Source organism: Cordyceps fumosorosea (genome assembly GCF_001636725.1).
Source record: "Cordyceps fumosorosea ARSEF 2679 chromosome Unknown scaffold_59, whole genome shotgun sequence".
NCBI classification, from domain to species: Eukaryota; Fungi; Ascomycota; class Sordariomycetes; order Hypocreales; family Cordycipitaceae; genus Cordyceps; species Cordyceps fumosorosea.
In genome coordinates this window covers 6855-18823 of record NW_017387359.1, presented here as the reverse complement: position 1 = coordinate 18823, position 11969 = coordinate 6855, and the positions used below count along the sequence as shown (strand labels likewise).

At 51.8% G+C, this 11969-nt stretch overlaps 1 protein-coding gene across 1 annotated transcript; it reads left to right on the top strand.

Annotated features, from left to right (window-relative positions):
• Window positions 1–4810: 4810 nt before the first annotated feature.
• On the top strand, window positions 4811–5269 carry ISF_09620 (hypothetical protein; the record flags this gene model as incomplete). The annotated part of the gene is made up of 1 exon (XM_018853221.1): window positions 4811–5269. One exon carries the CDS (start codon window positions 4811–4813, stop codon window positions 5267–5269), a length of 459 nt encoding a protein of 152 aa, XP_018699588.1.
• Window positions 5270–11969: the final 6700 nt, after the last annotated feature.

Below are 11969 nucleotides of genomic sequence, written 5' to 3'. Positions count from 1 at the left end.
GAGAACCGTCCCCGCCACGACTTGGAGAAACCGTCAATACTTGGGGGGGGCTCACCCTAGCATACAACGGAGGCCAGCCAGATTTCGCCAAAGATGATGGCACCCCATCAATCAATACAGACGGGTCGAACGAGCAGTATTCTCTCGACCTGTTGGAGTCAGAGAAAGATGACAAGCAAAACGCGGCGTGGTTTCGCATATCCTCTAGCCATCTAAGATTGGCATCAGGGCAAGTCCGTCGACGCTTAAACAGTGCCTACCACGGTACACTCAAAGATCAAGTATCGCTAGAGGATGGGACAACATTTGATGTGTTGCGTACAAAACAATGGGATACGAACGCCTTCCTCATCTTCTTGAACATAGTGCATGGACATAACCGACAAGTACCCGATTCTGTTAGCATTGACACTCTTGGTAAGGTCGGAGTTCTCGTGGACTATTATGAATGTCACGAAAGGGTTGAGGTGTTCGCCACACGTTGGATTGAAGCATTGAAAGGAGATCTTCCAAACGCGTATGGAGAGACTGCCATTTTGTGGCTGGCCATATCGTTGGTTTTTAAGGAGGAAGAAATCTTCAAAAAAGATGACGGAAATGGTCCTGAAACACAGCAAAAGTTCCTTCCAAGCGAACACGCTGCCACTGCCACAGCAGCTTATTAGTATTTGTGCCTCCCTGGTAATAATAGTGTCCATTCATAAACTTATGTTGATATTGCTTAGAAAACCTAGACTGCGAAAGACAACGGGCAAGCAAGAAATTACTTGGTTCGGTTTGCCGTTTACAGACGGATCTTGAAAAAGGAGAAAGAGGTTGTAGCGATGCGTGTTGCTGCATGTTGCTAGGTTCGATCATAAGGAAGCGAAAAAAGCACAAAGTCGGAGATGTTTCATCGGTTACGCCACTTGATGGGCGTAGTTTGGAAGCATTAAAGCAGGTGGTGATGGGTTTCCAATCACCGAGATGGTGTTCGCAGCAGAACAGTTACCACAGTTACGGTCACAACTCCCATGACTGTACGCTAGTGAACCTGCTTCGACCAGAGATTGACGAGATGTGGAAATCACTTCGTGGATTTGAGCTTGAAGATTATGTATACGAACATAGCACAGCTGCTAAAACGTAGGGGTATTCTGTCTCAATCCGACTGTCCCTGCACAGTCAAGTTGTTTTTGTCTAGCTCAAGACATCAAAAAGCTGCCGGTCGATTTACTACAATAGCAGGTGTCTAGCTCATCATTAGATATAGAATCAGTCCTACACACTTTTTTTAAGACTCTCCCTGCGCATTGTAGGGGTGTAACTGCGTGCTATAACTACCTGTAAGGTACAGCGGCCTACTACTGTAGCTTTGGCCTAATTTCATTAATTTCTCTCCATGTTCTGCTGAGTGTGACAATAGTTGACTTGTTTGGGAGGTAACTAGCTAGTTGGAGGCCGCGACGGAGCACAATCGAGACCCGGCCGGACGCAACCAGACAGTGCCGCGTGTTTCATCGTCCCATTACCAGCGCAGTCCAGCTCATCATGCGTGCCGCCATGGCTAAACACTCTGCCTGTATTCGCCATTACCTGATTATTACGTCTTCTATACGGCCTTGAAATTACTCAACATCGGTGCTACCTAACTTTAGACATGCATATTCACACTGCATGCCTGTGTCAGCTCGTGGCCGCTTACCATTGGGCAGATGCGAGAATGACGCAACAAGGCATATCTAGGTGCCAGCAAACGAGGCGAGAGGTATGGCCCAGACGCAGGCTCTGAGTCACGCAGCTCACCCAGCGGGACAAATCATACGATGAAGAAACAAGACAAAAACGGGAAATAGCAAAAACTAGTCGATAAAACATCGCTGCGGTATAACCTGCGGTACAGAGCACCTAGTGTCAAATATAGAAGTTATATCAAACAGCGGCTACATCAGCCTCCATCAGTTGATCTGGTGAGTGTCGCACTCTGACGAAATAGCCCCAGCTTAATCATCGTCGCGTTGCTTTAGCCTTGTATAGTACTGTACTTGGACTCCTCCGCAGGGCTCCTACTTGGCAGGGGAACACTCCACTTGGGTACGACCCGTCGCAAGACAGGACGGCTTTCCAGGCGATCAACTAGGGCAAGCATTATGCGAAGAACCCATGTGGATGCTATTACCAAATTCTTGGCGTTTACTTGACATTGGGCAGCAAGAAGGACGGAGTTTTGACCTTGTTGTGGCAGATGCAGATCAGCCTGCAGCGATCACCAAGAAGGCTGACGCATGGATGTGCGAAAATTACAAACTTCAGACACAGGAGCAAAGATCAAGTACCGAAACTACTACTTCATACATCCTACATTTCAAGAGTTCCTTACAGCGCGGTATTTTGTGCGGCAGTAGAGGGAAAGTGCAAAGCTTCAGATTTTTGCACTCGGCAGGAACGACGCAGCCAATCCGATCTCCCCAGCCAAGTTTCTTCGAGAACATAAATACACATCACGCGATGTCATCTTTTGGCGCTTTGTTGCCGGCTTGCTGGACGGAAGTGGCCAGGCACCAGATTTCATGCGCGTCTGGCTAGGATTAGAGAGACATTGCGCCATGGATTGAGCACACCATTAATGCTGTGCACGCACTCCGATCCCTGCCGCGTCTCGGCGCATGAAATGCACTCCTCTGCGTCACATGAGGCAAATCTCATGTAACATGGCCCTTTGGCTGTCCAATTCGGAAGTCCTGAAGATTTCTCGCGGCATGGGTCGCATTGGCGACACAGTGACAGTTGCAGTCTCGCTCGGTGAGAAAAAAGTAAATACCCGGGCTGCAGCAACTCATGAGCCACGGTGCCTGTTCCCTCACTGTACCGCCCAAGCACAGGGCCTGCAGGCAGCCTTCTCCCGGCCACTGCTAGCTGCGCACTGTTAAGGTGCAAGATCCAATCGCAGAGGGTTGGGGTGGATTGCTCCGGATCTGACTTCAAGTCGTGTTTTTGTAAGTAAAACTGTTTCGTCTTCCTGATCTCAAATCTCTCCTTCGTCTTTTCGGCAGCTTTTTTTCATGCCTATCTTTCTTGTCACGTCGCGCTCAAGCATGGCCGCCCGACTCGTCCGGTCTCGAGCGCTGAGTGGCCTCGCCACGTTATGCGCACGGGCAGTAAGGAAGCAGAGGAGGAGGAGACCGTATCTTTGCCCTCACTCGTCCACTTGAGCCTCGGACCTGTTTCGCGCTGCACGAAAACCAACGCTGACCGATGCCATCACATCAACAGTGCTGCTGACAATGCAGCCCGCCTGGCGGTCCCTGGCCACACCCGCACGCTAACGATAATAGATTCCCTTGGACCGCTGAGGCGGAAAAAAGTGTGAGCCCGGAGTCATGCACCCTCGCCCTATTCAAGTCCAGCAGCAACAGTTCGAGAGCCTGGGTGACATCCGAGTCCAATATGCCGCTACCAGTGAGTGACGTCGTGAGGCCTGACCCCTCAAGTCGCAAACAGCTCGGCAGCGCGACTGCTTCTTACATGCGATGGGGGTCCATGGAGCTACATGGTGGTGAACGCACTGGCCAACGCAGGCAACTACGAAGTACGCGATATACTATGCTGTAGCGAGCACCTACGTCGTCGTTTCGAGTGATCGCCAGCTTCTTGACAGCATGTGAGGGCCGGAAACCGGCGCAAGGTGACGCACGAAGCATAAAGAAAAGAATGCTAACTTTCCACTTCCTCGCACAATTTTGCCTAATCTAAACAACGTCGGGGGCTGCTACCGATACACCGAGCCGTCATACAAACGAGCCGCCGTCTCTACTTCTGACGGATGCCTGCCTCATTGAAAGTATATCCTTTTTTGGCCTCACAACTGCCTCCACCGTGCCGCCCTTCCAGTTCTTCTCCTGCCTGGCGCCCGACCGTGCGACTCTCTCTACCCTGGCTCGTGCTGCGTTCCACTCACGCCGTAGCTGCTTCATTTCCTGCGGTTCCAAGGTAAGAGTCCCGTCCAGCGATTCGGCAAGGTGTCTGGCAATCGTTTCCGCTTCGTTTTTCGTAGCCTAGGCCATCTTGCTGTTTTTTGTGCATTCGCTGTTTTTCATATCGCTGTAAATGTACATGGGTATCTGCTGCGCTGTGCCGCAGCGTTCCGGATACCGTCTTCGCTCTCTGATGTGGGCCGTCGGAGGCAAGCTGTTTATGAACAGACCGCTGTGCGTTCGCATGCGGACGCATCAAGCGGCATCATGGGACGCAGCCTCCCATGGTAGGCCAGTACTGGGTGCACTTCATTCCGATAGTATGGCTGGTGTGGTGGTGGCATGCCCAAAGGCAGACATCTGTCCAGAGCACAAGTCAATGGATCCATAAGCCGCCATTGTTGTATCGCCAAAACGGTCCCTCATGTTTTGTGGATGGCCACTGTCGCTGTGCTGGTGCTTATGGGCTTATCTGGCCGAGCGCAGAGGGCTCGCCGATGTCTAAAATATGCCGTGGCTATGCACATTTCCACGCACACTCGACTCCGAAACCTGCTGTCGCTGCATTGGCCCGCCATCGACAGGCAAGCGTGTGCCGTCTACACCGACAGCATCGTGCATTTAATCAACATCTTCTGCCCTCTGTGTCATGTAACGAAACCGGCACCAACTGAGGAGCAGAAGCACAAGCAATGGGAGAGCGAACGCACCACGGCGGTGCATCCGAAGCATGCCTTGTTACAGCTAATATAGGTAGCGACACCGGTGAGTACGTTCTTCCACCCGACGCCCGTGCAGTGGCTCACTGAGCAGCAGACGACGACTCGAGCAGTGTACAAAGTAGCAGCACGGATAGCATGACTGACGTAGTAGTAGCGGGCTTGCAGGGCAATGAGAGAGACGATAGCGAGGCCGATAGCGACGGCGGGAGTCAGCATGAGGAGGACTCCATGGATGATGATGAATCGAGAAGCGTGGACAGCGACAGCACGGGGAGTCTCGCCGACTTCATCGCGCCCGATTGGGAAATGGAAAGCGGCGATGAGGGTGAGGCCGCGGAGGACGACGACTACGAGAATGAAAGCACGGACGAGAACGAGGAAGCAGGCGACGGAGACAGTGGCGGAGACGGTGACGGAGGCGACGACAGACCCAAACGCGCCTACTTACCCAACTGCGACGCAATGGCCCGTCTCGAGATGATTGCATACAACCTTCGGCGACTCGCACGTGAGTCCGAGGCCGAGACAAGCTTACGCACCCTAGGCATCCGTAACTCGTACCAAACCAAAAATATGGGTGTCGCGGGTTTCTAACATAATAACTTTCGTGGGGTGTATTTTGGCTGCTGCCTAGAGATGCAGAAATAGCGGTTCTGATTTACCCCGCCAGGTAACTAAAACTAAGTAAAAGCGCTAGCGACACCCGTAACGGTTTGGTTTGGTAAGCCGTCAGGGCCAACGGCGAACTATAGATAATTTTGGTGAACTCTTGTTTTCTCTTCTTCGATGTTCCGTGCGCAGTTAGGGCCTCTTTCTAATGCAAGCCTTCTTTCACGTCGGAAAGTGCTCTTCGGCCTGCTCGGCGTTTTGCCACGCAGACAATGGCAACTGCGCCGTCTAGGTAGCACTTGCTCTGGGGAGGTGGGTGGCAAGTGGACTGACAGTACTCACCTAGGAAAGAGAAGGACAAGCGGGCGACCTTCTGATTGGCCAGCGATTCCGCGGGCGACTGTATTTGAAAGGGCTCCTACTTAGCGAGGACACAACAAGCCGTTGGGCAAGCGTTACGAATAAACCGTTGCGGTATGGCTACAATTTCGCGGCCGGAACCACAAATCGTGAGAGGCAGTCCGTGGCTGGCGCATATGAAGAGTCAGCGACCATCCTTGGCATTTGGTCCAAAGCGCTCGTGTTGAGGCCCGAACTTGCGAGCGAGCTGAGCTTCATGCTAAACTTGCAACATGAGAAATATGCCGATGTTGACGGTGCCATGGCTAGCATAGGGAGGAAGACGGCCCATATTCTTAGGAGCTACCTGATGGAGACCCCCTATTGGGAAACGTGGTACTACTCTCCGGACGAAAAGCGAGATGTACGTACACACGATTCATAGTGGATGAGCATTTCTAACCTTTCCGGAGGCAGTGCCCCAGGCTCGATGATATTATCCATGGGCTCGGGTATAAAGGATCTGAACTCAGCCAACTCTACTGGGATGTCCTTCGCCGGCATGAACTTGTCCGAACAGCCGAAGAAGAACAGCGACAGCTTTTTCAGCTCACCACCACACTATCGAATCTAGCAGACGGGTTTGCAACACGTCTCAGTACACTTCTACAAGCAGCAATTCGTGCTTGCGAATTGACAGAAGGCACGGTCATCCGATTCGTGAGGGCCGGCACGCTAGATCTTCACAATCTATATGTCGAAGACGAGAGACTCTTCATAATCCATAAACGCTTCGTGTCAAAGGAAGGAGTTGCTGATGCACTTGGTCTCCCGGATGACCTGAGAACTGAGGACTTTTTCTTCCATGCTGTCAACAAGCTCTTCACTGACTTGGTTGAACAGCTCCCTGTCGATTCGTTTCGGAAGGAGAATAGTACGAAGTCAATCGAATGGCAACGGAAAATGCATATCCGGTTGACAGAGCAGCGACTCTTCGATCTTTCCCGTTTAGAAATTATTCGCGTTCGCACGAGCAATCCTGAACCTGTTATTGCTATAGAGTGGCTACCAGACCTGTGGGTGCCTCACACAGCGATTGAGATCCAGTGCCACTCTGTATCGTGCGGCACCGACTTACGCACAAGCGTACTGGTTGCAGCAGACGGTGCGTCGTTACGAATACGTCCTTCCCCCCTCCCTTTGTTTTCTCAGACTTACCGGAATAGCTGCCTCGTCGAAGCTTCCCTGCCTATCTGCTAGCGGTGACTTGTCTCAGGTGGCCGGAGAAGCTAAGTCTCATGCGGCACAGCATACTTGTCGAACCTTTACAACAACAATTTCGGAGAGAAAACAGGTTTTGAATATAAGAGAAGAGCAAGAACACATGCTATTGTTCCTTCTGCCGTCAGAATCAAGGTCATTCGTCTCTTGGCAGACTGTGCCACCTGCGGGGCAGTCTGGACAAACACCGGACGACGTGATTGGTGAAATGCGCTTCCTCGGACCGCTTGGGTGTTTTGAAGCAACGGACTGTGACAAGGTCAGCTGTTATGCTCCTCTTTCTCCCAGCTTCCATCCCAGCGCTCCTGGCCACAGCAGGCCTTCCCCCACAGGGCTCTCGACTACAGATACACCAGTAAACTGGGATGCGAGAGGAGAGCCAGGAGCATCAGAGACAGTCAGGAGCAGCGGCGCAGGTTGTTCGGGATTCGGAAACGCAACATATGGTATGTTTTTTCGGACCAGATTCTCACTTTCTCACAATATCGTTTAATCAAGCCAAGTAGAATTAGGCCCCCGCCTTACTGAGCTCAACTTCTTATCCATTCATGAATGGTATGAAGGGGTGGACACGAGCGCTGCGAGTAAGAGGGCAGTCATTGGACTCCTCCCCCCCGGTGCGAGTGACAATACACCAGCACTGAAGCGGAAACAGAGTGCTTTGTCCTGTGAAGAGGCTCGGCCCTCCCGCCCACGCACATCCCGACTGCCCTACTGAGAGGTCACTGCCGGTCGAGAACAGTCTGGGGAGAGGCAACCGCTATTTTCGGCTGCAGACTGCGTCGCAGATTCTGGGAACTTGCTAGGGATGTCTGAAAGAAATAGGTGAACTCAAAAGGTGCTTGTACTTTCAGGAGAGCGTTGCAATCAAGAGCTAGTCTGAAAAGACTGCCCGTTCTAGTTTGTCCGCATCTAAGTGTTTGATTATCGATTGACTAGCTAGCCCCCACTCCACCGCCTTCCTCTTTAGGGTAGTCGGTACCACTTTCAGCACCTGCCGCTTTACAAATTTCTATAAGAGTCGGCCACTGCCCTCCCACCTGTCCCCCTCAGCCCGCTACTTTCACTTTACCCCCTTTTGTCTGCCGGCCCCGTCGCCTTCAACAGCCTTGCGCGCCATGGCCTGTCTGCTCGCCCCTGCCGCAACATTGTCAGCGGACGCTGCACGCCGACTTGCTTCCCTGCGCTCGCGTTCCAGCTGTAATTGACGAGCTTTTCCAACGCTACTTCCGCGGCAAGCCGCTACTCCTCGATGCTCCAACCAACATCCCTTCCCGTCAATTCCTAGCCATCACCACAGTACCGAGCCTGATGACGAAAAGAACCAAAAAATCAAGCATCCAGAACTCCCCGATTATCGCTCGTGCCGCTACTGAAGCTGCCGACTGCGAGAAGCATGGCAGATGGCGCATTGCCACGTCAGCTTGTCAAGGTCTGAGGCACGGTGACGTGTACAGCCCTGTGCTGCCGCCCTTCGGATACTTTTCGAGTGGCACGTGTCAAAACCGGCCTCGGTTGCTTCCTATGGCCACGATGCGCTCTCGTCAATGGCTGGCACTGGCTGGCACCTCGTGGGATAACAGAGCTAGTGGATTGGCTTCGTGTTCAGCTAACTGCAGTGCTTGCGACCTGCATTAGCTGCATCAGCTGTCCAAAGAGCCACCGATGAAGGTCCGTTGATCTGCGACCGCGTGGGGAGCGTCTGACCCTATCTGGACGTGGTGATTTGCTGTCGCAACAAAGCAGTAGCATCTCTGGGCGGCCAACGCAGCCGGTATACTCCGCTCAGCCGAATCGTACGATATTTGCCTCTCGGATGCAATGTTTCCGGCACCTTAGCTCGGGTTTCGGGAAGGATGAGAAGCTGTACTGATATTTGATCGGTAAAACATGGCCTTGCGAAGTGACCCCAACCCCCGCTTCACCCTTGTTAGCGAGGCGCCTCGCTGCTTTCTGAAAAGGAAAAGAAGGAGGTCTCTACGCAGCCGGCTGGCTAGTGCAGTGCCCGCCTGCATGGTGCCACGCCAGCTACGAAACCACAAGATGATACGTGCGAACGCAGTAGCTGGTCTGATCGGACTAACTCGGTCCGGGCTCGTTTGAGCTGCGGAATGCGAAGTTAAATAGAGGCCAGTTCCTCCCTTCTGAGTACTGGACCTCCACACATATTCTTGTTTCAATACGCACTGTTACCGCCAAGTTCATGAGACGATGCCAAGCAGATGAGCCTCCCCGACTAATGCACAAGGATGAGTTCTTCTCAGAGATCTGGCTGCTCTTCGCCAGCCAGTTCTGCTAGTGCCTGTGGCACTTTTTTGGTTCGTGGGGTAGAATAGCTCGAGATTAACCCTAGTCTGGATTCTGGTTCTGGCATTGCATTCCCAAAACGCCGATCTTCACCTCTTGAAGGCATAGCCACGATTCCATTTCCCGACAACGGAGACCGCATTCGAGCGCTCATGGCCAAATACGAGCAGGTAATGAGCGGCGATGATGGCCAGACTCGGTGTGCTAGCTCCGACACCCTGACCAATAAAGGTAGCCTAGATCAATTGCGGGCGGTCATGTTACGTGAAGGCTTACCAAGTCCTCTAGGCGGCCGCTGTGCGAGTCTACCGGGTTCCTGCGACCACGATGACCGAATAGATGATAAATTAATGAAACCGGGCGCACCGCCGGGGAGACCAACGTCACGGAAGTCTCGACGCAATAAGAAGGGTCACTCTGGGACCCAAAGCCGTGTGTAGAAGAAGGGCGCCTCGGTCAGCCGTCGCCAGGCATACGCCTTTGACCGTCTGGGAGGGGCTCGGCGGGCGGCGGGCGGCGCTATCGAGTACGAAGTTTTCTGGGCGCCAATCTGGCTGCCGCTCGATCAATTCGAAGGAGAGGACGCTGTCCCCGAGACGTGGCAAACGGAAGTACGAAAGCTAGGATTGACATTGCCGGCGACGCTGAAGACCTAAACCATGATTTAGGCCGTCGGTGTTTTTCCCCTTGAGTGTTAGCTAGCTATCAATTCCGCTCGCAAATGAAATCTTTTTTTTTTGACGACAGCTATTCAGATGTACTTGTTAGGCTTATCTTATCTACGCCCTTGTCTCCAGCGCAGAATCGGACGGTTGGGGTGCTTGACGCCAACAGGGATCCATAAAAGTATTTTACGTACCCCGGACTAATTTCGGGTAGCTTGGGAACCGTAACGGCTAAATATTTTCCCGCCCTCCTGCGCCCATGCTTTCATTCAAACTTTCTTCTGGCCTGGTTGGACTTCAATACACAGATATACATGTGTGCGTGTTGGTCAACAAGCTACGTGTTGGCAGACAAGCAGCTATGTGCATTCTTCTCGGGCCACGGATCCACCGTCTCACGGCGATTAGGTTCCGCGCAGCAGGCCCGTTTTATTTCTCCAGACCCTTTCACAGCGCGAAGGCAGATTTCATCACCCTGAATAGCAAGGGATCGCTCACCTCAAAACAAATCGATGTCTTCATCGGAGATCCTGGGCAAGCTTTCGTCATATTTAACAGAGATGTAGGCTTCGCTATGAAAGCTGCCATTACACAGCAAGCCGGCATGTCTCTTGCTTCGGACCCAGAGAAAGTTCCGTTGACATTCTTCCATGATTCAAGATATTTTGCGCATGGTACGTGCTCAGCTATTTCCACTATGATTAAGCTAACAGCGGCGTACAGATGCTACACCATATCCGCGCATCGCGATAGAGAAAGATTTGCCGCGCCAAACTAAGACAAATATGAGTCCTGCAACTCTCTGGCTTTGGGGTGCATCGCATTCTATCACGTTAGATGGAACCAAAGACCGTACGTGCTGTTGTCCCCATTTAAGTAAAATAGCAGAAGTTAATTCCCTTAATAGACAAATTTGAGGAGGCTTCGAGAGAAAGCCATAGCCGGTTGAAGGGGGCTGCTGACCTTTTACGGGATATGTGAAATCTAACTGTTGAGCCTGTGCAAGCAGGCAACGGAAGGCGGCCTGTGATTGGCTGGATTGGAAAGGGCCCCACTTTAACGGGGGTTGTGAGAAGCCTCGAGGGCTTCCAAAAGGCTAAGGCAGAAGGGGACGATTTGTACGAATAACAACAAGCAACCAGAATTTGACCAATTTGATGATATTATCCTATTCTATTAATACGAACCTATTCCAACACTAACTAGTCTTTCACACAGAATCAGTGGATTTATACAGGAAACTTCTTCTCTATTCGATATAGTTCGCGCTGTCATGCTCTCCTAGTGCTCTACAGCGTCTTTGACATATTCTTCAATCTCTGTGCTTGTATCTGTCACCCGTTTAGCTATGCTAGAGTAATATTTCCCTAGATCCTCTGATGTCCACTGGCTCGTGGCAACTAAAACGTGAGCATCAGCCAGCCCTTTGTTGAGTGCCGCCTCATTCACATCCATCGGAGATTTTTGTAGCTGGTAACCATTGATTTTGAGAAACATATCTGCTGCGAAAAGAGCCGTTCGTTTGTTGCCGTCTTGGTATGGATGGTCGAGAATAACCTTTTCAGCGAGAACTCCAGCCAACTGGAATAAATCCGTTTGCCCGTAGTGTTTGTGATTCATGGGCGAGACAATGGCAGACTCAAGCATGGCTGGCTGGGTCGGTACCGCTGTAGCAATATGCTGAGTATATAGCCTTTTAACTTGGGCTGCAGTGAGAAAGCGGTAGGAAACAGACGACATATTGAGTTGCTATTAAACAACAGAATTAGTCCTGATTTATGTTCAACTGGTTATGTGTAACTATTGAGCAGAACATTAATGTCTCAGCGGGGTGACACTTCCAGCCTGATTCCAGTTGCTTACTAACCTTCGGTACGGGCGGATTCATGTCGGGCAGACTGCGGGTTAACAATCCACAGGTCAATCAGTTTCTCCCATGTCGAAGGCAGCTTTACCATTCTGGGGGGTGGGGATATCCGCTGCTGGGGCTTTAGCCAGCGTGTGACTTTATAGACATCATCCGGTGCTGTGATGTTCGCTATGATCCCGCGCCAGAAGTCCCGCTTCACCCGACGAACTGTTCGTTTGAAAGC